Raw genomic sequence first — 27069 nt, 5'->3', positions numbered from 1 at the left:
CAGAAAAAATATTTTCTTTTTTCTTTAATTTAAAAAAATTAAAATTGATCTTTCGTAAGTCCAAATTTTGAATTCAATATTTTTATAAACATAAATTATTAAAGGTTTTTATATTTTAAAACATAGTTTAATCCAACAAAAAATATATATATGTACATATCATTTAATTTTTTTACAATCGTTAACTTTAAAATCTAATTATGGCAACGATAAATTGCTACTAAGTCGTACCTAGTAGATACTTGATGGCTGAAATCATCAAACAACTATCCATAATTATACCAGTTACTATTAGTCTGTAAAAGCTTCGCAACTTATGGAATACTGACCAGTCCCGTGCATATGATTTTTTTCATTCATGTGATTATATGACAGAAAAATAAACTAAAAGGCTCTTTAACTGAAAAGTATGCCTTAAATAAAAGGCTTAATAGCTTCCGATTTTATGAATTTTTTTAGTTGTTTTAAAAAAAGGATGCGTTTCAGTTCCGTTGTAAAGGCACAACAGCACATCTTAATATAATTTAAATATTCAAAAAATAGATTACTTGGGCACCGTGGTTTTTCAATCTATTCTTATAATCGATCACACAATTATTTTCTATATATGTATCTCAGATAACTGTTAATTTCAAGCTTTACAATTTTTTCACCGTCCTAAATTTCTCTTTGGATTGTTTAAAATGGCCGAGAGTTATATTTTAGGTTTGGATTTATTTGAAACAGTACTAACACAACTTAGGCAGCTGTGTAAGCTGGGTATTACTAAGGATTGGTAACTATCGATTGGTTCAAGAAAATATCGGTCATCTACCTAGAAAGCCAGTCGTAGGTCCAGACAAGTGCGAGCGAGAGCGTAGTATTGATACATTTTAATTTAAACGCGTGTGTTAAAATGAATTAGCATGAGTAGTGAATGTTTTTGTGTGCGTGCTCAACCGAAAACAAGCGCTTTGTCATTAAAATAAAAAGATCTGCAACAGCTAGCCACGGACATATATACGGAGTACAATCTAATGTGTTGGTATAATCCTGCTGCTCATTTAAAATAAAACAATATTTATGTGTTGCCAAATACGGCTTTATACGAGCAAAGGCGAAAAATTCAGACATAACCTAAGTATGCATAACCTAATTGGTCGCAAAAACCCAAGCGAATAGTTTCAGGCATACGCATGTGTGTATCAGTACAGAATAAATTCTGTTCGCTTGTGTATCGTGCATTGGAAATCGTTTATATATACATATGTTCCAGTCCAGAGTTGCCACGCTTTAAACGTTTTTACATAATGACGTAAAGCATCTATGAATTGAAATGTGTTGCATTTGCCTTAAGGTTTCCAAAACTAACTGTATTAATTTAGTTTAAAGATAAATTTAAAGCGATGTACAAAATATATTTGCATTAGGCTTTACACCCCACATACTTTACCATTCCGTGTGTAAATTTCGACTAGGTGGCAATATTACTAGCAGCAATATCTGTATGCGTTTATTTAATACACTAGTAACTGCCGTCCTCATCGTCGAACGTGCGCCGAAATTAATATTCAATTACATCGAAATAGAATTAATTTTGAGTCAAATCTGTTTTCACCTTCAAGATTATTATTACTTCTAGTTTATTTTGTGAACTATGAAAAACTCTATTTAAGTGCCGAATGTGTGTATGTTTTACAACACATACACACTTTGTGGAATCGTCAAAGTGGCTTGGCATGCATACATACACAGGTATACATGTATATCTATATGTATAAATATATATACTTATATAGAGAAAATCATCTCGCTCGGTATAGGCAAAATTTCTTGCCAATATTTGGCGAACGACACGAGTGTTCAATCTTAATATAAACGCAGCTGCTGGCAATGGATATTATTTTGCAACCCTCTCTTTGGTAGGTTCTTTTTGGATCTCCATTTTGTGATTTTCTCAGGTTTTCGCTTAAATTTTCTTCTAATAAAGCACACACGCGAGTATACTAAGTAATATACTACTTATGTACAATGTCTCTTCTACATATGTACGAATGTATTAATATATATATATAGTATATATATATAAATATTATACCTGTATATATATACAGGTTGTGTAAATTACATTTGGAATTCGAAGTTTATTTAAGCCCAATTGCAAACGAGAAATTAGGAAAGGTAGACTTAAAATAGGGTGCTTGCGTCAATGATGGCTGTCTGCCCAGAGTTGTCAAATTCGTTTTACATGTATACAAATGCGTATGTGTATTTATATACTATTGGTGTCGTGTATTTAATTTTTTATATTTTGATATACAAATGTTTTCCACACGTGCATTTTTTGTTAATATGCGCCAGGGGAAACTACCGGTTTGGCAGTAGCCCTGGTAGTGCACCGATCGCCATATTCATTTTATTTTTATAATTATTTATGTATGTATGTACATACTAAGTCTACATTTGTAAATACATTTTTATATGTTTATTTATATATATATATATCTTTAGCTTATGCAAATATTATCAAAATTTTAAATTTATTTTTAACAGAATCTAACAATAGGAAAACTGTAACAGCTTACTCTCGACTGTCGTCTAGCTTTTATATATGTATATCCCGACATTTCAACGCATACGGACAGACAAACGGACATGTCAAATACGGAAATGTGTATAAAAAAACAACATTAACGTATAACAGGGTGTTGACGCTTTTGAAGAGGGAACAATTTATAAATTCCATTTTTAACCACCTTTATATAGAATGTATATCTTGTATTGAAAATAATGGATGTTGTTTCTATATTTATACAGAACACAAAAACCAGAAGGATTAAGTCTTTCCTTTTCTAATAATTTAAAAAAATCTTAAAAATTGCCATAAATGCTTATGAAAATGAAGTTAAAGATCAAGTGGATGATGGAATAATAAGGAATGCTACATTTGAAGCTGACAATCAGTTAAAACACTTAAGCACTATGCGCGAAGCCCTTTTTTCCCAAGATGGCTGGGGCTGTCAGCATGTTAACCAGGATACCAATTGGGAAGTCCCCAGTTCGCCAGAACCAGCCAATAAAGATGCTGCCGGTCCACCAATGTGGAAGCCAAGCATTAACAATGGCACTGATCTTTGGGAGTCCAATTTGAGAAACGGCGGTCAGCCGACCGCACAGCAAGTTCCAAAGCCGTCATGGGGTCATACACCATCCTCCAACCTAGGTGGAACATGGGGAGAGGACGACGATGGGGCTGATAGTAGTAGTGTATGGACTGGAGGATCTGTTAGCAACGCGGGATCTGGTGCTGCAGTGGGAGTAAACCAAGCTGGAGTTAATGTTGGCCCAGGCGGTGTCGTTTCGTCTGGCGGACCTCAGTGGGGGCAAGGTGTCGCTGGGGGCGGACTTGGATCAACTGGTAAGCACAAATTCTAATATAAATAATTAAGTAAGCGTAAAAGATCAGTTGAAGGCTTTTAGTTTTTCCACCCACATGTGACAACACAACGTGATAAATCATTATACCCGTTACTCGTAGAGTAAAAGGGTATACTAGATTCGTTGAAAAGTATGTAACAGGCAGAAGGAAGCGTTTCCGACCATATAAAGTATATATATTCTTGATCAGGATCAATAGACGAATCGATCTGGCCATGTCCGTCTGTCCGTCCGTATGAACGTCGAGATCTCAGGAACTACAAAAGCTAGAAAGTTCAGATTAAGCATACAGACTCCAGAGACATAGAAGCAGCGCAAGTTTGTCGATTCATGTTGCCACGCCCATTCTAACGCCCACAAACCGCCCAAAACTGTCACACCCACACTTTTGAAAAATGTTTTGATATTTTTTTCATTTTTGTATTAGTCTTATAAATTTCTAACGATTCGCCAAAAAACTTTTTGCCACGCCCACTCTAACGCCCACAAACCGCCCAAAGCTGCTACGCCCACACTTTTGAAAACTGTTTTGATATTTTTTCATTTTTGTATTAGTCTTATAAATTTCTATCGATTTGCCAAAAAACTTTTTGCCACGCCCACTCTAGCGCCCACAAACCGCCAAAAACTGTCAGTGCTGAAGACTCCTTCGCACTTTCACTAGCTGAGTAACGGGTATCAGATAGTCGGGGAACCCGACTATAGCGTTCTCTCTTGTTTTTTTATTAAAACGAAATATGTTTGGATTCCTGTTGTTATTTTAGGAGGTAACGGATCAAGCAATTTAACTGGAACGCCTGGTGTCGCCACTGGTAACAGCGGAAACTCCAGCAATACTGGTAACGGTTGGGGGGACCCCCGCGAAATACGCCCTTTGGCAGTCGGTGGCTCAATGGACATTCGAAATGTTGAACATCGCGGTGGTAACGGTTCTGGGGCAACATCGAGCGATCCGCGAGACATCCGCATGATCGATCCACGCGACCCCATTCGAGGAGACCCTCGTGGAATATCTGGTCGACTTAATGGGACTTCTGAAATGTGGGGTCATCATCCACAAATGTCCCATAACCAGTTGCAAGGCATTACCAAAATGGTTGGTCAAAGTGTAGCAACTGCCAGTACAAATGTTGGAACATCAGGCTCGGGCGTTGGTCCTGGTGGCCCCGGTCCTGGTCCTGTATCAGGCAATATCCCAACACAGTGGGGGCCTGCTCAACCGGTAAGCGTTGGTGTAAGTGGTCCCAAAGACATGTCGAAGCAGATAAGTGGATGGGAGGAACCATCACCACCGCCTCAGCGTCGCAGTGTTCCTAACTACGATGATGGTACATCATTATGGGGTCAACAAACTCGTGTTCCCGCTGCAAGCGGTCACTGGAAGGACATGACTGATTCAATTGGTCGTAGTAGTCATCTCATGCGTGGCCAAAACCAAACGGGTGGTATAGGAATAGCCGGCGTGGGAAATAGCAATGTTCCAGTGGGTGGCAATCCAAATAATCCCATAAGCAGTGTAGTCGGGCCCCAAGCTCGGATTCCATCTGTGGGCGGCGTTCAACACAAACCAGACGGAGGCGCTATGTGGGTGCATTCCAGCAACGTAGGCGGCAGAAATAATGTAGCTGCTGTCACTACTTGGGGAGATGACACTCATAACGTTAATGTCGGCGCCCCCAGCGGTGGAAGTGTATCCAGCAACAATTGGGTTGATGACAAGTCCAACTCAGCCCTAGCACAAAACTCTTGGAGCGACCCGGCCCCAGTTGGAGTTAATTGGGGCAATAAGCAAAGCAAACCGCCAGCTAGCAGTACTTCATCAGGTTGGAGCAGTGCAGCAGGCGTGGTGGATGGGGTTGATTTAGGATCTGAGTGGAACACGCACGGAGGGATTATTGGAAAATCTCAGCAACAACAGAAACTAGCTGGACTCAACGTGGGAATGGTGAACGTAATTAACGCGGAGATCATTAAGCAAAGCAAACAATACAGGATCCTTGTCGAGAACGGCTTTAAGAAAGAAGATGTTGAAAGGGCATTAGTAATTGCTAATATGAACATCGAAGAGGCAGCCGATATGCTCCGTGCCAACTCATCCTTCCCGGATGGTTGGCGTCGACATGACGAGTCCCTTGGCTCTTATCCCGATCACAATAGTTCAACAAGCACCGGTGGATTTGCTGGTCGTTACCCAGTCAACAGTGGACAACCTTCCATGGCCTTTCCTCATGTAAGTAGTCGTAGAAACGTATTTTTTGTTATTTAGCATGAACCAGAAGGGAACTAACCACAATGAAGTTTTTTTTACTATATATATAGTTATAATAAAAATATTTTAAAATATATACAGCTGTAGTCAAAATAATAGTATTGCCCACAGACGTTTTTAAAAAAAACAAAAACAAACATACTTTGCAAATTAAAATTTTTTTTTTTATCAACGAAACTCAGTTAATATAAGATAATATTAATACAAAAGTTTAGGGTAATTCATTGAACCTTGAACCTCTTTTTGAAAATAACTTTTTTGTTTTACCCGACCCCAAAATAATCCTCCACTTCTCCAAGGCCAATACAAGTGTTTTCTTGTGAACTTGAAACGTTTGGCCGGATGTTTTTTGTGAGTAACGCCACCGTTTTTGGGCTTCTTAAAATGGGGTTATTATCTTCGTCGTCTTCTAATTACTAATCAACTTACATTTAATTGCGTGGGTAACCACAGTGGAAGAGATCCCAATAATATTTTGCACTTTAACATAAGTTTTTCCAGCAGAAATCAATTTTTTAATCATATTTATCCTTTTGGCATTACAGTGTAGTCAGTAGCCAGGACTAAATATCAAGGAAGAATATAAAAATAAATAAATAAATAAGAATAAATACCCAAGAGTATTGTTAAAGACCAAAATCATTGTTTAAAAAAGATTAAATATGAATAATATTGCCGATTTATCTGGCACTACTACTATTTTGACTGGGTCCAACATGTGCATCCTTGCAGTTAAGAGCGAAGAAGAAAAAAAAATAAAGACGGGCACCAAACATAACTTCACATTCTTAAAGAGCACATATTTATAGTTACTCAAGTAAATTCATTAAATATGTGAAGGAATGGAGAAAATATTGAGAAATTACTTTTTGCTCGACCGGCAATGCTATTATTTTCAATATATTATATGCATAAAAATTATTAATGAACCCAATTCGGTCCCTTCCAACAGGTGGAACATTTGGCAGGAAGTTGCGGGTAGTGTGCGACTCCTGTTTTTTTTTTTTACTATGAATGTGATATTATTTCACATTAAATTGAATTTAATGTACAAACCAACCTTGCATGTCCCATGCCGGGGGAATGCTGCTCATGTTTCAACCGGCGTCTCTTAGACATCTGTTGTGTTGTTTGTTTTTCTAGAAACATTTTACTCATAAATAATATATTCCATTAAATTTTTTGATACACTCTCTACGCAGATACAAATTTATAGGTCTGATATGAAAAAACTTATAAAATACACACATATAGCTTTTATTTAGTTAATTTATTTTAATATTTGACATGAACTTTTGTTATTGTTACTTACATAGAATCGAAAGTCTCTAGTTTTTTCTGTGTCTGCCCCCCACCGTCCTCTTCTACAAACTTAAAACCGAGACTACTTTCGTCTCAGAAACTATGGGATCATTATCTTCTCAAAGCTAAAAATGTTTGTGTATATTAAAACCACTAAAAACGGTAAAATCAACCGGAATTTTTTTTTGTCGTTTTTGTCTTAATCTATCTAAGATGTAGTATCTGATGTCAAAGCACTCGGATATTTTGAACCCTCTTGTAAAAACTTTTAAGTGTACAAACCGAAGCCTGATATATTAACAGTAAAATTTCGTTGTTTTGCAGAATAACCTTATGAATAACATTGGAGGTACCGCTGTTACTGGAGGTGGTAACAACAATACGAACATGACAGCTTTACAAGTGCAAAAGTATTTAAATCAAGGTCAACATGGTGTTGCTGTTGGACCGCAAGCTGTTGGTAATTCTTCAGCCGTATCTGTCGGATTTGGTCAAAACACATCTAACGCAACAGTGGCAGCAGCAGCCTCTGTAAATATAGCAGCAAATACAAACAACCAACCGTCGGGTCAGCAAATTCGCATGCTTGGCCAGCAAATTCAATTGGCCATTCATAGTGGTTTCATCTCTAGTCAGATATTGACTCAACCGCTAACACAAACAACCCTTAATCTTTTAAACCAGCTTCTCAGCAATATTAAGGTAATTTTCCATTTTAAAAAAGCAGCCCATGTTACGGGATAATACCTAGTATTTTAGTGTGGGAATTAAAAATGATCTTATTTAGAAAGTATACTCGGAATCCGATCCTTGAAGCGATGTAATCAACCAAAATTGTTTGATCCGGGCAATGTTATTTATTAATGATATTATTAATTACACAGTGTCATTCTAGTGGTGTTTATAGCAAAGAGAATTTTATTAAAATATAATTACTTTCAAGAGCAAAAAAAGCTCATCGTCAGATAAATCAAGATTTATCGAATGAGTATACATGTTCTAAAATTTATTGATGGAAGGAAAAGATTTGTAAAATACATTGCACAAGACATCGCAAGGAATTAAATAGCCAAATCCATGGTTACCTTAAAAACAATTACACTAGTTAAAGATAAAAAAATACCAACCGTTACTGCATTTAAAATGTGTTCTTTCAGCATCTCCAGGCAGCGCAGCAATCCCTTGCCCGCGGGGGAAACGCCAATCCAATGGCAGTAAATGTGGCTATATCTAAATACAAGCAGCAAATTCAGAATTTACAGAACCAGATAAATGCACAACAGGCTATATATGTAAAACAGCAGAATATGCAACCAACTTCACAGCAACAACAGTCCCAACAACAGCAACATCCTTCTGTTCATCTAAGTAACTCAGGCAACGACTATTTAAGAGGTCACGATGCAATAAATAATTTGCAAGGCAATTTTTCTGAGCTAAATATTAATAAGGTAAGCTTTAACCAAAGCCATTAGAATAACAAGATGCGTAACGCCATACGATTTTTTTGCACACGATTTTTTCGTGGTGGCTTTTCAAGTGGCTTTTCGCTCTCTCGAAATTTTATTCAAAAGCCAGAGAGCGGAGAGCTCTAGAGCCACTAGCTCTCTTGTACGCATACAGCGACAGCTGACCACTGTATTGGTGCACACGTATGCACATGCATTGTAAAAATGACAAAATATGCCCTTCATCTTAGAAGTTCTTAGACTTTAAATCTATATTATTTTTTATAAATTGACACCACTTAAAAACTCTAGTCTTGCATTGCTTTAACATAACAATTATTCAAATTTAACACAGAAATAATAATAGCACAATCTATGTACAAAAAAATGCATAATAATTTTAAAAGATGACTTTATATTAGAATAATTGTCATTAGAGTATTCAGCGTGCGACGTGTGAAAAATAAAAAAAGACAATGATTCTTCGGTGCTTATGTCCGCACTTCGTGCTTCAAGAAATACATTTTGCAATAAACAGATTCCATATTTTTATTTATTTTATAAATATTAATTTTTTAATATGAATTATTTGTATGAAATATTTACTTTTGAAATGTAATTTCTTTTTTTGGAAATTCTTTGTTTTAAATTACAGTAGTAATAATAATTTACTTTGTATACGTTTTAATTATTTACTGTAGTTATTTAGTCAAATTACTAGTATGAAAATTAAGCATTTTCAGTATTTAAAATGCAACTAAGATTCATTTAAATTATTTTCTTATATTTCATTTTGTTGTTTTTAAAACAGCCCGCAATTATGGGTAGGCAGAAAAGCGCGCCAATTTTTTTTGTTTTTTCTTTTAATACGTTTTTTTTTCTCTTAAAACGTTTGCTTAAAGCTGACTATACGTATAGCTCCTCGATTTTTTTAAATTTCGCTATATAATTGTATTTATAATCAATTAAAGTCGTTTTGTTGCATTGGTAAAGTACGGAAATATATTACATATATTACATATTAATAATTATCAATATAAATATAAATATGTAACCGGTAGCTAATTCGAGCGGCGATTTTATCAAACGAATATTAAAAAAACTTCTTTCAAACCATAATAGTTTTGAATCGAAATTGACCAAAACATTAATCAAATTCGTTTCTTAGATCAAAATTGATTTCGGCCCGAAAATCGTCTTCTAGCAGAAGCACGCACACATACACACTATCTCCTTTAATGTTTTAACTCACACAAGTAAGAGAATTCTATTTTTAGATTTTTACGCTCTCAATTTTAGGCGAGCGAAAAGAGAGCAATTTTGGTCGTCACCAAAAAAGTGGCTGCATAGTGCAAAACTAATGTATGGCCGTTACGCATCTTGTTATTATAATGTCTTTGCTTTAACTAATCTCGGCTTTATTTTTGAAGGAGCAATTATTATCCTATGCAAAAAGGGTAATTTTCTTTAGTTTTGTTAATTATTTATTAATCTGACTTTTTTAAGTGTAGAATGTTTAAAAAACGAAAATAAGAAACGTTCAAGTATTTGGTATTATTTTTGTTTTAATGATATGCCAAGCTCTGGTTTAAATAGTAAAAGAGAAAGAGATTTCGACAGACGGACGGACAGACGGACATGGCCAGATTGACTCAACTATTGATCCTGATCAAGAATATATATACTTTACATGGTCGGAAACGCTTCCTTCTGCCTGTTACATACTTTTCAACGAATCTAATATACTCTTTTACTATACGATTAACGGGTATAACAAACCTGCACAAATTCAGTTTATTAAACTTATATGGTTGTAGGACTGTCTAAAGAAATCAATAAATTGTTTTCAGCCAAGTGGATATCAAGGAGCGTCCAATCAACAATCCCGATTAAATCAGTGGAAGCTTCCAGTATTAGATAAGGAGATCAACTCTGACAGTACAGAATTTTCTCGTGCCCCAGGTGCAACTAAACAAAACTTGACGGGCAACTCAAACAACATAAGCTCTTTGGGTCTTCAAAACGATAGGTAAGTTATTTAGTTAACCTTTATTCTCATAGATAATACGTATAAATCTACCAAACAGATCTAAAAACATTTAATGAATTGCAAAACACATAGGAATAAGACTTTGTCTTTCGATGCCGGATTCGTACAAAATAATCTTACCATAGACTTTTAAAGGCATACTGAGAAAAACTAAATATATTCTTGATATATCTGTCTGCCGTGTATTAAAAGCTAGAGACTCTACTGATGCAGACTCAGTACAAGTTTATATTGGCCAACAGTCGTATCGATATTAACATGTCCGTTTATCCCTCCGTCCGTTTTTACGAAAACAGTTTTTTTTTACTTACACAAGCTAAGTATATTCACAAGTTTTAATTTGATCAAAATCGGATTACTAGCTAACTAATAAAGAAAAATCGAAGCTTCGCTGTTTTGATTATGACTATAAACGGCAATGTATAGTCTTTTTGGATTCCTGAACCGTATTAAAGCGTACATTGCTTTGATCGTTTTGAGCTTAAATTGTCTTCAGTGTAGTGTGTTTTTCTGGATACTCACCCCACGACGCTGCATCTACAATCTGAATCATCGGCTTCTTAAGAAACTGTATTATCTACCTATTCTGCAATACACCTGAACTAATATGCGTATTTGGATTGGGGTTCTACAGACGTATCTCTTTGTTTCAGAACTTACCGAGTTTTTTTTATTTTTTTTTTTAATCAAAAAAGCAATATACCTTTTCAGTCGAGGAATATACTATAAATATATATTGGTTATATTTATATTTTCATGTGTCCGCAAATATTGTAATTTGTCGAGAGCAAACACTAGTAATTCAAAAATACGATGATATTTAACTGTTAACTTCCTACTCTCCAAACTTGGAGAGGTGTTTTGACATTTAGTGCCTGTGATGGTGATCTGTTCCGCAAATAAGCCTCATCATAGCATAACGCAACAGTTCTTGCCCAGCAACGCCTTTTGCTACCGGGTATATATGTATGAGGAAGAGGTTTTTGTCAAATCTGTTGCAACGAATGCCAAATTTCTGATCTGTGATCGTTCTTTTGCGTCACACGGATGGGTTCTGGTGCGTAAAATTCTGGTGCCTACGGCATGCGTCTTCGTGTCGTTTTCGGCGCGCTTTATACAGCTGTGTTCGTTTATATAGCAGAGCATGACAATCTAAGATATATATAGGTATTTTTACATGTCCCTTTTCGCGAGTGACTTTTTTCACTTAGTTTTGTAAAATGGAGAGAAAAAAAGTAAGGTCAAAATTTTGGATCCTCTAGAGACATAATCTTTGAGTTAAACTTGAAAATCAGCGACGTTACTATTGGTCGACTACAATAGGTGCCCCCACTTAGTCAAAGGCATATTATGGCAAGATTGGACTTCTCCAAAACCCAATTAACCTGGCCATTCTCCAAATGGCGTAATATCCTCTGGACTGATGAGTCGAAAATAATGCTATTCGGTGGAACAGGTTCCTGACTGTATGTTATTGGATTTAAAAGCTCGGAGTACCACCCAAACCACACACTCAAGACTGTTAAGCATGGTGGACCTAATACCATGAGGTATGGGCTTGTTATTCATACAATAGTATGAGATCCAAACATATGATTGATGGTATTATGGACCAAAACGTATATGTAAATATACTTACAAATGTTTTGCTGTCTTATACTGAATTGAATATGTCCTTAAAATGGACATACCAACAGGATAATGATCAATGATCCTAAACACACGATCGATTCTTAAAACCGATCGAAAACCTGTGGGCCGACATTACATTATGTGTCGAAGAACTCCCCGACTTCTAAAGCTCAGCTTTGGCAAGATTTGGGCGCAGACTAGGTGGACTATATGCCGCGCAGGAGTAAGAAACTGATAAGCAGCACTATGCAACAAAGTATTAGACCGCCATCGAAATTTTAGTCATGTTGAATTTTATTGCTATGAACATCATTTGTAAAAATCGGAATTTAGTCCTTTTATGTTGTTTTTATTCATATTTTAAACTATTAATGAAATAAAAATTAAACATTTGTTGAAGTACCTAATGACATTATAAAGTAAACATGTCCATAAAAAGTGTAAATCAAGGATTTTCTATCTTAAACTCGCAGGTCATAAGCACTGCTATTGCAATGAACAAAGCTGTATATATGTATATATATTTCAATGGTCTATTGCAACAAATGCAAAATGAGAAAAAAGCACTCAGTGAAACGCTAGCTTATCAAATGAGTGTTTAAAATATAGTTTAGTAAATCATATTAGGTTTCATTGGGGCATAGATAGTTTAATTAATTCAATAACCAGTAGCCTATAAGGCAATGAAGCCTATTGCATTTTTATTACTTATCATGGCAAACAGCTTGTAACTTTTTATATTTTAAGACAATATTCCTTTTTGGTACAATGGATTCCTTTTACATTTAGCTAAATAATAGAATGTTTTTTTTTAATGTGATCATCGGATTTTATAGTACATGGTCAACTGGACGCAATATCGGGGACGGTTGGCCTGACCCCTCATCTGATAACGAGAATAAAGACTGGTCAGTTGCTCAGCCAACTTCAGCAGCAACTGCTTACACTGACTTGGTCCAAGAGTTTGAGCCAGGCAAGCCATGGAAGGTAAAAGTGTTAATTTACATAAAATGTAAACATATCCAAGCAGAAGTTTGTTTTTAAGGGTTCACAGATCAAAAGCATAGAAGACGATCCCAGCATTACACCAGGAAGCGTTGCTAGATCACCATTATCTATTAACTCGACGCCAAAAGATGCTGACATATTCGCTACCGGTAAAAACTCACCGACTGATTTACCGCCACTAAGTTTATCGTCGTCTACATGGAGTTTTAATCCAAACCAAAATTTTCCGAGGTAAAGTACGAAATATATATCCCAAATTTCTGAATCAATTATATTTTAATACCGTCACAGTTGGTCTGACAATAGTCAACAATGCGCCGCCACTTCAGAGCTTTGGACAAGCTCCTTAAATAAATCATCGTCTCGAGGTCCCCCGCCAGGACTGACTGCCAATTCAAATAAATCTGGAAATGGAGGAAATAGTTGTACGTCAACGCCAACGACTGTTACTGGAGGTGCTAATGGATGGTTACAGGGTCGAAGTGGCGGTGTTCAAACCACAAACACGACTTGGACAGGTGGTAACTCCTCTTGGGGCTCCAGTTGGTTGCTTCTAAAAAATCTAACAGCACAGGTATGTTAAAAATGTAAATTTTTCTGACCATACAAAGTCACTAATTTTGTATATATGTAAGTTATTCTTTTTGCGGGTAGTTCAGTTTTAATTATTTCGCTCACAGAATATTCTTTTTTTTTTTTGATAAAACGTATAGAATAGATAACTGGTTAAACAAAAAACCAATGTCTCTGGATTATTAAAAGTAATTCAACAATTAAATACAAAATGTACCTTGTACTAACACTCATTAATACATATATTGAAACACACATGCAACACATGCATAGATACACCCTGCAGTTCCATCACTAACTTATCACCGGTGTATCACTGCTCAATAAAAATTTCTCGCGCTTATTCACCGCTCAATTCGTATGAAAACTAGCGATTATTTTAATATTGGCATGTCCTAGGAAATCATCGCTATATAAAACATCAAAAGCATCAAACAATTTAAGAACGCCAAAGCATCGCACAAATCACCGCTATTTAAGCTAATTTTAACGGGTAAATCATCGCTATTTTTCACAGCTTGTAGAACAAAATTTCAACTCTTTTCTATCAATTCTTCAGGGATTTGTATCAACCATGTAACATTAAATTTAATTTACCAAAGTGAAATGTTATTTAAATTATGCATAGGATTTAATGTAAGCAAGAATACATATAAAATATCTATAAACATGCTGTGTCTTCTTATTCTAAGGAGCTTGGTTTACCTGAAAAAATTAAAGAATTAAATTCATAAAAATAAATGAATGAATGAAACTGGCAATCAATATAAATCGCGTCTGCTTCTCACAAAAGTCGAATCGCAAGTAACTGCAAAAACTGGCACGTGCCTTTTAGAAAAGAAATCCGTTTATCTATGTATTTCGTTCTCTTATTGTTATTTTCCTTTTGCTCGTCACCGTCCCTACACAATTTGTCACAAATTTAATATTTCTTTTGATGGCTCTGCGGTTGCCGACTGAGAGCGTCGCCTTCGCACTCAAGAGTTGGCTCTGCTGGCGTAGCCGATGATTTTGTAATGTTTTTTTGTAGCGATGAGTTGTGGAAGTGCAGGGTACATACATACATAAATGTATAGTCATTTAAAATGACTATATTATAGTTATAAGATATAATTCATTTTTCATGTCATTACCTATGAATTTTTTTTTTTCAGATTGATGGTCCTACTTTGCGTACATTGTGTATGCAGCATGGCCCCCTTGTCAGCTTTCACCCGTATTTGAGCCAAGGAATTGCCTTATGTAAATATACAACTCGAGAGGAGGCTAGCAAAGCGCAAATGGCGTTAAACAACTGTGTCCTCGCCAACACCACAATATTTGCTGAATCTCCCAGCGAGAACGAGGTGCAAAATATAATGCAGCACTTATCACAAACTCCTTCCTCTACGAGCTCTAGTGGAACTGGTGCTGGCAACGGCGTAGGCGTCGGCACTTCAGCCAATAATGTAAACAGTGGCCCTGGAGCTTGTCTATCCTTAAACAGTAGCGGAAACGGAACGAGCAGCGCAAGTGGAGCCTGCAGCGGCAACAATGGCAATAGCAGTGGCAACAACAGTGGTGGCGGGGGGGGCAACAGCTGCAGTAATAACACGATTACCACTGCAGCAAATTCAAGTCTACTTGGTTCAAGTGGTGGCTCTGTCTCAAATTCCTCTGGCGGTACTGCTAGCTCTAGTACAGGTTCTGTAGTTAGTGGTACAACGAGTGGGAATTCCATAAACGGGGCAGGGACTGCAAACAGTTCTGTTTCAAAGAGTAGTGCAAACAATTTACCTAGTGGCCAGTCGAGCGCCTCTAACTTAACTAATAGCACCAATTCCACCTGGCGTCAAACTAGCCAAAACCAAGCTCTTCAAAATCAAAGCAGGCCATCAGGCAGAGAAGCTGACTTTGATTATATATCTCTCGTTTATTCCATTGTTGATGATTAAAAGATCAATTACCAGTTCCATTGGTCATTGGCCATTGACTATCGCATTCTGTGACTCAAGACACACACACCCAAAAGCTTCAAATGATATGATACTAAGTATGTATGGAAAGCAAGACCATGTTGTGAGGAATACAAAAGTGGATCGACTGATAGACGAATGGACTTAGAATTTTGTATGCCTGTAGATTTATTTTTCTTCATCGTTCATAGATATAAACTTGTAAATGTAAGTTTAAATTTTACCAATATAAAAAAACATCCGACATATATATATATGATGTTAAAAAATGGCATGCTTCATGGTTTGCTGCAACAAAAAGCAAACATTCTTATTAAGTAAAGTGTTTTGACTATGGCTCCCAAAGCTTGGGAAGCGGGAAAAGTTCTCTGCAGTGTATATGTGCACGTGCAAACTCATATGGTAAATTACACATTAATAAATTATGTATTGCAACACCTATACATATGTTTATGGAAAATAAAAATTTTCAGTAACGACTGAAGTCGAGTGTCGGTAGCATTAAGGGACAAAGTCTAATGTAATTATCTAATTTGCAGCCTGCATTGTCCAAGATAAAACATATAATAGATGCATTGTATATCGTTTGTGTACATAGATATATGTTAGGGCCACGTCCTATTTTGCTGCTTGTGCATATCGACCAAATGCCTACTATTCTTGAGTGTTTTTGTGTTTCCAGTAAGGAAAAAAATACCTGTGTTATATTCATTATAGGAAGTTATAATCGTATTACGGTTTTGCTTTCAATAAAGCATTCCCACCGAAAAAGTTCGGTTATACATAAAAAAATCACAATAAAACTATCTAAGAAGTTATTTGTTGCCTTTGAGTATTGAGCCATTATTGTTGTGCTTGGGAATGAATTCCATTAATAGATTAAATGTCTGTTTAGTAAAAGTAAGTGATTCAAATAGAACATTAATCTGATGTTATAAGATGAGAGGGGCTTCAATATACAAAAATAAATTCGCAATAATAACTCGTACGTTTGAAGTGTATATATACTTACATTTGCGGTCAAAATGTTGTTCAAGCAAAAATTTATTTTTTATCATTTTCTCCATTATTTAACACATACTTCTGAGAGGCTATTTCTTACAAAAAAACAAGAGAGAACGCTATATACGGCGTTACGGTGGGCGTGGCAAAAAGTTTTTCTGCAAATCGATAAAAATTTACAAGACTAATAAAAAAATTAATAAATATCAAAACATTTTTCAAAAGCTTTGGCGTGGCAGTTTTGGGCGTTAGAGGATGGGTCGTGGCAACATGGGTCAACAAGCTTCCGCTCCGTCTATGTCTCTGGAGTCTGGATGCTGAATCTTAACTTTCTAGCTTTTATAGTTCCTGAGGTCTCGACTTTCATACGGACAGACAGACGGACGGACATACGAAAACGCGATAAAATATGATTTAAAAAATGTAATGCGTGTTTGGTCCATATCAAAAGGTCATTGCTTTGGAGGACAGTCAACGATTCAGCCTTCCCGGCCTGCATCGCAATAAAGCAATAAAGTTAAAAACTTAAATGTAAGTTTGGAAACAATTGGAAGACGACTCAAAGAGAATAAGATAAGAAACCGAATAAAAGTGTGGTCAAGTGTGGTCAAGAGAAGCAAAGGAAAACTTGTATTGGTCCTTGCAGCAGTGGAGAAATATTTAGAGATCGGTTAAGGCCAACAATAGTTTTGTTTGGAGGCAGTGTTAGTCACCCCTAGTTAGTTAGTCGGTAGTTAGTCACCCCTAGACACCCTTCTGTGTTATTTCTCCAAAAAATACGTTCGGAATGGTAGAAAACGGTGGTTCATCAATTATGATTTAGGCGTGTTTTTCATAGTATGGAGTTGAGCCTGTAAATAGGTCATAACCATACGTCAAATTTACCTATAATTTTTTGAAACTACAAAGGTGCTCAAGTCATTTAATGCAAACGAAGAATATTCAAAAAAATACTAATGTAAACCTAAACTAATGGATATTATCTAATATTAATCATAAAATTTTTAAATATTTTGAGCATTTCTATTAATTTTATTACAGCTGTATGTATATTCTTATACCAAATAAAATTTGACCAATATTTATACATAATATTGGTGGTATATTCCTAAAAATCATAATTATTGTATTAGATCAAGCGATACTCGGCCGTCTGCCTGTGCGTAAAGATCTAATACCCTATAAAAAAAGAGATGTAATTAAGCAAACCAACTCAGTTGGTCAGTCCTCTGCGCATAAACAAGTATAATATATATTCGTAAAATATATAATGTACATATTATATATTATATATATATATAATATATATTTATCTGTATTAATAGGCAAGTTAATATATCCTTGACTGTCAGAGTGTGACACTTTAAAAATATATTTTTATTTTTATTCTGAAAGTAAGGGAGTTATTGATTCTCTGCATTGCAATTCCTTAAAGGTGACGAAATAGCGTGACGTTGTTGCATATTAGTAATCTCCGCTGTTTATGAACATAACTAGCAAATTATTACACGATTCATCGCCTTTTACACTATTATAATCACAAAACCCCAAATAAATAATGAGAGACATTTTCATAACGTTCATCGTGGTTTTATTAATTTTTTTCAACCCATTTTTTTCGACTTTCAGAAATTAAGAAATTTATTTTATGCATTATCCATAACTTTTAAATTTAATCATAAAAATATAAAATTCCAATTACACTTAATTTAAAATTATTTAGTTCTTTATTATCAAAAACAAAATATTAAAATCATTTACCCTTAATACTCACATTAACTTACATTAATTTAATTATAATAGGAATGTGTGACGAGAAAATAAAAATGTATTTCTACTTTCAAAAATATGCAAATATTCGCAGAGCAATATAATATATTTAGATTTTCTAAAATTTTGTTTATATTAATGACACTGGCATTTTACAGTCGGTACATTCTTTTTTCTTGTTCCCGTTCTATACATTTGTGTGGCTTCAGCCGTACCTGTGGTTTTTCAAAATAGACAACATGATTTTAGGCCAGTCGTTTCTTTTGCGCCGAAGGGGTTGCACCCGTAATGTTTATAGCAAGCGGCTTATTACTGCTTCAGTTTATTTCATACGCCTTGGGAGTTCCACCCGTAGTCAGAATTGGTAAAACATTCCGAAATTTGTCTAATCAGTCTTCTAATACTTTTTTAAGGCGCTATATTTTCAAACCAGCCTGGAAAGTATAACTCAGAAATGGCGTTTAGATACGCCATTCATAGGCTTAATATGGACAAAAGTCTTTTACCTGAAACTACCGTTGATTACTATATTGAATATGTAAACCGATTTGACTCTTTCGAGACAGTTCAAAAGGGTAAGATTGTGATTGTCATTGGGAAATACTTAGTTAAAACGTAACCTGTATTCTAGTGTGCAAACTTATACGAGTTGGTGTTCAAGCAATTTTTAGTCCAACTGACTCTGTTTTGGCGACTCATATAAATTCAATTTGTGATGCCCTGGACATTCCAAGCATAGGTCGGTCTGCCCATGACTTTTCTATTAACGTCTATCCATCGCAACAATATGTAAATTATGCCTTTAATGACGTTATACAGTATTTAAATTGGACACGCTTTGGAATCTTGCATGAAAAAGAAAATGGTAGGTCTCCAATGTTTAAATCTAATACTAATCACAGATTCCGGTCAACTGCTGCAGAAACATTTATTTACGGCTTAAAATCATAATTCATAACCAATTTCCATGTAACAGCGTGATGTAGTTATATAGTAGAGTAACAGGGTATATTAGATTCGTTGAAAAGTATGTAACAGGCAAAAGGAATCGTTTTCGACCATATAAAGTATATATCCGTCCGTCTGTCCGTCCATATGAACGTCGAGATCTCAGGAACTATAAAAGCTAGAAAGTTGAGATTCCGCATGCAGACTCCAGAGACATAGAAGCAGCGCAAGTCGATTCATGTGGCCACGCCCACTCTATCGCCCACAAACCGCCTAAAACTGCCCTCTCTTTTGATATGTTTTGATATTTTTTCATTTTTGTATTAGTCTTGTAAATTGAGAAAGCTTTAGTCGCCTTTCTTAATCATCAGATATCCGTTACTCAGCTAGCCAAAAAAAATCAAGAGAGAACGCTATAGTCGAGTCCCCCGACTATCTGATACCCGTTACTCAGCTAGTGGAAGTGCGAAGGAGAAATTTCAAAACTGACAGTTGTTGGCGGTTTGTGGGCGTGGCAAATCGATAGAAATTTACAAGTCTAATACAAAAATGAAAAAATATCAAAACAATTTTTAAAAATGTGGGTGTGGCAGCTTTGGGCGATTTGTGAGCGTTAAAGTGGGCGTGTCAAAGAGTTTTTTTGGCAAATCGATAGAAATTTACAAGACTAAAAAAAAAATTAAAATGGGCGTTAGAGTGGGCGTGGCAACATGATTCGACAAACTTGCGTTGCGTCTATGTCTCTGGAGTCTGTATGCTTATTCTGAACTTTCTAGTTTTTGTAGTTCCTGAGATCTCGACGTTCATACGGACGGACAGACAGACGGACATATCCTGATCGTCTCGGTTATTGATCCTGATCAAGAATATATATATTTTATATGGTCGGAAACGCTTATTTCTCCCTGTTACATACTTTTCAACGAATCTAGTATACCCTTTTACTCTACGAGTAACGGGTATAAAAATATATTAACATTGTTACAGGAATTATAGACTTGCATCAGCTATCCCGGTCATTTAACGGAGAAGTTCATATGCGACAAGTTTCCCGACGGTCGTATTTATACGCATTAAAAGAATTTAAAGGAAAGGAAATACATAATATTATAATTGATACAAACTCGAACGGTATTTCCATTTTGTTAAAAAATGTAAGTAACTTTTTTATTTTAGGGTACGTATGCAAAATGTCCTAATCATTAAAACAATTAGGTTATTACATTTAGTTTTGTATACCCGTTACTCGAATAGTAAAACGGTATAAGTACTAGATTCGTTGAAAAGTATGTAACATTCAGAAGAAAGCGTTTTCGACCATATAAAGTATATATATTCTTAATCAGGGTCAATAGCCGAGTCGATCTGGCAATGTCCGTCTGTCTGTCCGTATGAAGTTCGAGATCTCAGGAACTATAAAAGCTCTGGACTGTTGACCAATGTTGCCACGCCCCCTCTAACGCCCACAAACCGCCCAGAAATTCCACGCCCACAAATGTTGATATTCCTTAATTTTTGTATTAGTATTGTAAATTTCTAGCGATCTGCAGAAATACTTTTTGCCACGCTCACCCTAAAGCCCATAAAACAGCCTAAAACTGACTAGCTGAGTAACGGGTATCTGATAGTCGAAGAAATCATTTTCATATATTTATATAATATCGTCTATACTAAAGTAATATTTGTTGTGTTATTGAACTTTGCATACATTGACACTTTTTAAACTCATCTGTGATTCTCAATTTTTAAATAAAACTATAGATATTACAACAGCAAATGAATGAATACAAGTACCATTATTTGTTTACCAGCTTTGACTTGGAAACTTATGATTTGGAAGATTTTAAATATAATTTTGTGAACATAACATCATTTCGATTGGTTGACACTGGGGATGTTGGGGTAAAGCAGATTTTGAAGGATATCGCATTCTATAGTCACCATATGTTTAAAAAACCTTTTTTTAATCTTCATGTTAAAAAATCAACTATTCTTGAGGTAAGCTATTAGAAATAGAAATTTCGTACACCAATTTAAAGCGTTTCAAAAAATCTTCAGTCAGAGCCAGCCCTAATGTTCGATTCGGTGTACGTGTTCGCGATAGGATTGCAGACATTGGAGCAATCGCACTCTTTAACCTTTTCAAATATAAGCTGCGACGAGGAAATTCCGTGGAACGGGGGCCTTAGTCTTATTAACTATTTAAATGCGGTGAGTTTCATTACATTACATTACAAGAAACAATATTTCCTCAAAAACAGCGAAATTAAATTTTTCAGTTCTGGGTGAATTTTTTTACCCGTTACTGGTAGATTAAAAACGTATACTAGATTGCTTGAAAAGTATGTAACAGGCAGAAGGAAGCGTTTCCGACCATATGACGTATATATATCCTTGATCGGGATCGACTCGGCTCGATCTGTCCGTCCGTCCGTCTGTCTGTCCGTCCGTCCGTATTAGACCCTATGAAGTACATATAACATAGTATTCTTGATCGGGATCACTAGCCGTGTCGATCAGGCCATATCCGTATTCCTATCCGCGTAATCGTTAAGGTACGGGAGTTATAAAAGTGTTCACTAAGCATGCAGATTGTAGAAACGTAGACGATGTACAAGTATGTTTCAGAAGAAGCCCATCAAAAATAAACGTGATCTTATTATTATTATTATTTTTTGTATTTTACTATGTTTCCTGGAAATTGTTATTGCCATGCCAACTGTCTGAGTATCTAATAATCGACAATAGCGTTACTCTAGCTAGAAATCAATTTGTTTGAAAATGAACAGCAATTTGGCTTGAAATTTTTATTTTTATTGTAGAGTACAAGAAAGTAAATAATATGTTTTTAATTTAGTTTTTTATGGATAAGATTTATATTTATACTTATTTATATTAATTAATTACATTTATTGATTGTAATACTTCTTAAGGTTGAATGGAAAGGTTTGACAGGTCCGATTCAGTTTAAAGATGGCCACCGAGTTCAGTTCAAGTTGGACTTAATTAAATTAAAGCAACATTCCATTATTAAAGTCGGGGAATGGACCCCTCATGGGCATCTGAATATAACAGAACCATCAATGTTCTTCGATGCTGGGTCCATGAATGTGACACTTGTAGTGATAACAATTCTGGTCTGTGAGGACGACGAATTTAAAATATTTTAAATTGATTGTACAATTTACTTTCAGGAAACACCATATGTAATGATGCATTATGGCAAGAATTTTACGGGCAACGAAAGATTTTATGGCTTTTGCGTAGATATATTGGAAACCATTTCTCGGGAAGTTGGGTTTGATTATATACTGGATCTGGTACCGGATAGAAAGTATGGGGCCAAGGACCCCGAAACTGGGAATTGGAACGGAATGGTCGCTCAGCTAATGAAATATGTATATTTGTTCCTATTTGCTTTTCTCTTCAAGTGACAAATAACACTTATAAATATATTTAGAAGGCAGACCTGGCCGTTGGATCTATGACTATAACGTATGCAAGAGAAAGCGTCATTGATTTCACTAAACCATTCATGAACTTAGGGATAAGTATTTTATTTAAGGTTTGTATATAATTTATTTTAGTTAAATTTATGGTAATGATAAAAGACATTTCTTGTTTAAGGTCCCAACATCAGAGCCAACGAGATTGTTTTCTTTTATGAATCCATTAGCGATAGAGATCTGGTTATATGTCCTAATTGCTTATTTCCTTGTGTCTATTTCCATATATATTGTTGGAAAACTTTCGCCTATTGAGTGGAAGTTCATTCATCCCTGCGATGTAGACAATATTTCTATTGGCAACCAGTTCTCTCTAACTGACAGTTTTTGGTTTACCATAGAAACTCTTTTGCAGCAGTCAACTGATATTCATCCACGGGCAATGTCAACTCGAATAATAAGCAGTTCTTGGGGATTCTTTTCGCTTATTATTGTCGCATCTTACACCGCAAATCTAGCAGCTTTTTTAACAACGGAGCGTATGATTAACCCTATTGAGAACGCAGAGGATTTGGCTTCTCAAACTGAGATATCTTATGGGACTCTAGATAGCGGATCTACAATGACATTTTTTAGGGTAACTGGTATATTGACAAATCTTCATTGGTAACTAAATGCATTCATTAAGTAGGACTCAATGATAGAAACTTACAAAAAAATTTGGAGAAGCATGGATAACAAAAAACCATCGGCATTTACCACTACATATGAGGATGGTATTAAGCGAGTAAATCAAGGTAAATATGCGTTCTTGATGGAATCCACAATGCTCGATTACATCGTTCAGCGGGATTGTAATTTGACGCAAATCGGAGGACTTTTAGATACAAAAGGTATGACTGGGATATTTTGTTGTTTTTAAGTATTCGATATATTGGTAGTAACTACTTCTATAGGGTATGGTATCGCTACACCAAAAGGATCGCCTTGGCGCGATAAAATTTCATTGGCTATACTTGAGCTTCAAGAAAGGGGTGACATTCAAATGTTGTATGATAAATGGTGGAAAAATACTGAGGAAACATGTACCCGCAAAAACACAAGCAAACAATCAAAAGCAAATTCACTTGGTCTGGAGAATATAGGTACGTTTTCATAATCTAATCAATAGCCGAGTCAATCTAGCCATGCCCGTCTGTCTGTCCGTATGAACGTCGAGATCTCAGGCCCTATAATAGCTAGAAAGTTAAGCTTAAGCATGCAGACTTCAGAGACATAGACGCAGCGCAAGTTTATTGACCCATGTTGCCTCGCCCACTCTAACGCCCAAAAACCGCCCAAAGCTGCCACGCCCACATTTTTGAAAAACGTTGTTATATTTTTTAATTGTTTTATTAGTATTGTCAATTTGCAAAAAACTTTTTGCCACGCCCAGCCTAACGCCTACAAACCGGCCAAAACTGCCACGCCCACACTTTTGAAAAAGGTTTTGTTATTTTTTCACATTTTTTTTAGTCTTGTAAATATTTCTCGATTTGCCAACAATATTTTTTCCACGCCCACTCTATCTAAAAAAACTGTTAGTTGTAACGAACTGATTTTGTTTGTCTGCTCGCTACGGAATACGTGCGGCTAGCTCAGTAGAGTTTGTGCGTTCGTCCCACCAAATTTATAGAATAACGTGATCACCCGGTTACCAGTAATAACACTCGCAGTTTCGTTCTCGCGTCTTTATTTGAGCTCAGTTTACAATGTACTTCAATTGTCCGGACGCCTCTTGTCTCTCGTCGTAGCGTCGGACCTTCGCCTGGTATTGCCGCTGACGCGCGAGAAGGAAGGTCAAGGGCTTAGGGAAGCGTCACCGTTCCCAGACTAGGGTGATTGGCGGGCTCTCAAAGGCATACGCCTCGCTAGCCACAACCTCTTGTCCCTTGCTCTGTCCCGGCCGGTCCCGCCAGACGCTTGTTCAGTTCCTTCCGACGCACCGCGCTATCGCCCGGATACGCCGCAGTCCCTGTAGCAAGACGCCCAGTGAAAGACGAACGTTCCACCCTACCTTTTCTCTCCTGCCGGTGCGGTCGGACTTGGATGTCCTGCTCGGCGGCCTGGTTCCACTGTCTTACCGCTTTCGTCGTCCTGGGTGGCGCGGACCTTCGTTGTTGGGCGCTCGTCGCGTGGGCTGAGAATTGTTGTCGTACGCAGACTCACGGAAGCTCACGGCTGTGATCCCCAAGGCAAACGCCTGTGGAACAGCAACACGTCAAACCCACGTCTGGTTCGGACTGGTGGCGCCGGTACCACGCCTGCTTGGATTGCACGGACACACCAGGCTATCGCCTGGTTCAAGCACGCGATCTCCTACACAGTCCACCGGGTCTACACCACAATCCCTGCCGCTTCCTCGGGTGCCCACTTAGGTCTGGCCTCTCCTGTTGTTTGCCTCCTGGCTACTCGTGCTTCGTCGTTTGGACCTCAGCTACCTGTGTCTCAGTTCGGAGACCTTCTCGTCCCGAACGTCTTGACGTAGCGATCTTGCTCCTTGGTGACTATCACGGTCGTAGCTCCTCTGCTGACTTCGTTCTAACGTTGTTGACTCGTACACTTGTTCTCTTCGACTGTCGGTCTCGCTTCCAGCGTTCGGCCTGTTTATATAGGCCTCCTCTAACGTCTCCAGTCTCCGGATCCAAAGTCCATGATTTTACCGTTGGCCCGGTCCAAAGTTCGATTTGTCCCGTTATTTGCCTTTGAGCCTGCTGACTCTCCAAACTCTCCTTTCAGCAAGCCCGGAGTCTCCATCCTCTCTCTCTCCACTTCCCTAGTCTCCAAACTCTCTTCCTCTAGAGTCTACAAACTCTCTTTCTCCAGCCCAGAGTCTCCAAACTCTCTTTCTCCGGGCTTCGCACTACCGTTACTACGCTTTGCCTTGTTGCGTAACTGGCAACGGCAGGCCCTCCTTATGCGATCACTATTCGCATTTGTGCGGAGTTTTAACTCCTCACATAGTGTTGAAATTTCTCCTTCGCACTTCCACTAGCTGAGTAACGGGTATCAAAAAGTCGGGGAACTCTACTAAAGCCTTCCCTTGTTTTTTTTGTTATTATTTTTTTTTTCTCCTATTTCTACTATTCCAGAAAATGTTGAAATTTCTGGGTCGCACTTCCACTATCTGATAGTCGGGGAACACGACTATAGCTTCTCTCTTGTTCTTATCTGAAACCCCTATATATGCCTTTAAGTAATTCTATATTGCATAATTTATCATAATATATATAATCTGTAATAAAATTAATTACACAGGCGGCGTATTTGTGGTGCTAATAACTGGAATTATTGTGGCTGCTATTGTTGCTTTCTTCGAATTTTGGTTTAACTTTCGATACAACTATAAAGCCACACCAACTCAATCGGTCTTTGATAACAAATCCACCCAAGGTGAAATTCTCGAAAGCGAAGGGACCTGTTCACAACCTGACCGTTGCTTTTGGATCGAAATTTATGAGGAACTCCGATATGCATCATGGTGTATGAACAAGCAAAAGAGGCCTGCACTAAGTCGAACCTGTAGCGAATGTACGATTCCAAAAAGTCATCGAATTAATAAACTTTGACAGTTTAACACATCTTAGTATTGATGATTATTTTATAATGAGTTTATTATAGCTTCCCTAAACAGAAGGATTCCATTCAATTATTGACAGTAAAAAAATCTTTAGTTTCATTAAAACACAAACTTTGAACACTTTTAATGAGGAAATACCCAACTAAATTGTATTATTTTAAGCTTTTTTTTTTTTTAAATATGATGAAGGATGCAGACATGTTTTAAAAAAAATTAATATTGAAATACAACTGACATCTTTATTTAACCTTGTATAATAATAAAACTACATACATACACAATTTCTTTGTATCCATCTTACATTAACATACTTTCGTAAACTTTGGTAAAAACACAATTTTGGACATATGAAATGTTTGGAAATTATAAATATATATTATGAAAATACAGGTAATTATACCCGTTACTCGTAGAGTAAAAGGGTATACTAGATTCGTTGAAAAGTATGTAACAGGCAGAAGGAAGCGTTTCCGACCATATAAAGTATATATATTCTTGATCAGGATCAATAGCCGAGACGATCGGTCCGTCTGTCCGTCCGTATGAACGTCGAGATCTCAGGAACTACAAAAGCTAGAAAGTTTAGATTAAGCATACAGACTCCAGAGACATAGAAGCAGCGTAAGTTTG

The 27069-nt window shown here is 36.6% G+C and overlaps 2 protein-coding genes across 3 annotated transcripts; both read left to right on the top strand.

The window, feature by feature from the left end:
* The first annotated feature begins 828 nt into the window (after positions 1-828).
* On the top strand, positions 829-16124 carry LOC122622929 (protein Gawky). The gene is made up of 10 exons (XM_043801718.1): positions 829-1120; positions 2797-3397; positions 4182-5647; positions 7313-7690; positions 8146-8439; positions 10287-10465; positions 12955-13105; positions 13164-13357; positions 13418-13700; positions 14854-16124. The coding sequence occupies exons 2-10, from the start codon at positions 2962-2964 to the stop codon at positions 15631-15633; spliced, it is 4161 nt and encodes a 1386-aa protein (XP_043657653.1). The 5' UTR covers positions 829-1120; positions 2797-2961; the 3' UTR covers positions 15634-16124.
* Positions 16125-18684: 2560 nt separating this feature from the next.
* On the top strand, positions 18685-26428 carry LOC122622838 (glutamate receptor ionotropic, kainate 2). Of its 2 annotated transcripts, none has more exons than XM_043801401.1 (13): positions 18685-18790; positions 18840-19001; positions 19058-19291; positions 20362-20528; positions 21136-21372; positions 21433-21585; positions 22308-22511; positions 22569-22772; positions 22835-22939; positions 23002-23457; positions 23512-23713; positions 23777-23965; positions 26118-26428. In XM_043801401.1, the coding sequence occupies exons 1-13, from the start codon at positions 18715-18717 to the stop codon at positions 26426-26428; spliced, it is 2700 nt and encodes an 899-aa protein (XP_043657336.1). In that variant the 5' UTR covers positions 18685-18714. The 2 variants fall into 2 exon arrangements, with proteins under 2 accessions (XP_043657336.1, XP_043657335.1); XM_043801400.1 differs by having other exon boundaries at positions 18715-18790; positions 22838-22939.
* Positions 26429-27069: the final 641 nt, after the last annotated feature.

The sequence above is a fragment of the Drosophila teissieri genome, chromosome 4 (assembly GCF_016746235.2).
Source record: "Drosophila teissieri strain GT53w chromosome 4, Prin_Dtei_1.1, whole genome shotgun sequence".
Lineage (NCBI taxonomy): Eukaryota > Metazoa > Arthropoda > Insecta > Diptera > Drosophilidae > Drosophila > Drosophila teissieri.
This window is presented reverse-complemented; position numbering and strand designations above follow the sequence as displayed.

Bases quoted from the DNA above. Each gene is read 5' to 3' on its own strand.
- LOC122622929 (XM_043801718.1), top strand. From the start codon at position 2,962: ATGCGCGAAGCCCTTTTTTCCCAAGATGGCTGGGGCTGTCAGCATGTT. The intron at 5,648-7,312 runs GTAAGTAGTCGT...GTTGTTTTGCAG, and splicing joins CTTCCATGGCCTTTCCTCAT to AATAACCTTATGAATAACAT. The intron at 10,466-12,954 runs GTAAGTTATTTA...CGGATTTTATAG, and splicing joins TTGGGTCTTCAAAACGATAG to TACATGGTCAACTGGACGCA.
- LOC122622838 (XM_043801401.1), top strand. From the start codon at position 18,715: ATGTTTATAGCAAGCGGCTTATTACTGCTTCAGTTTATTTCATACGCC. The intron at 21,373-21,432 runs GTAAGCTATTAG...AAAAATCTTCAG, and splicing joins AAAAATCAACTATTCTTGAG to TCAGAGCCAGCCCTAATGTT. The intron at 22,940-23,001 runs GTTTGTATATAA...TTCTTGTTTAAG, and splicing joins GGATAAGTATTTTATTTAAG to GTCCCAACATCAGAGCCAAC.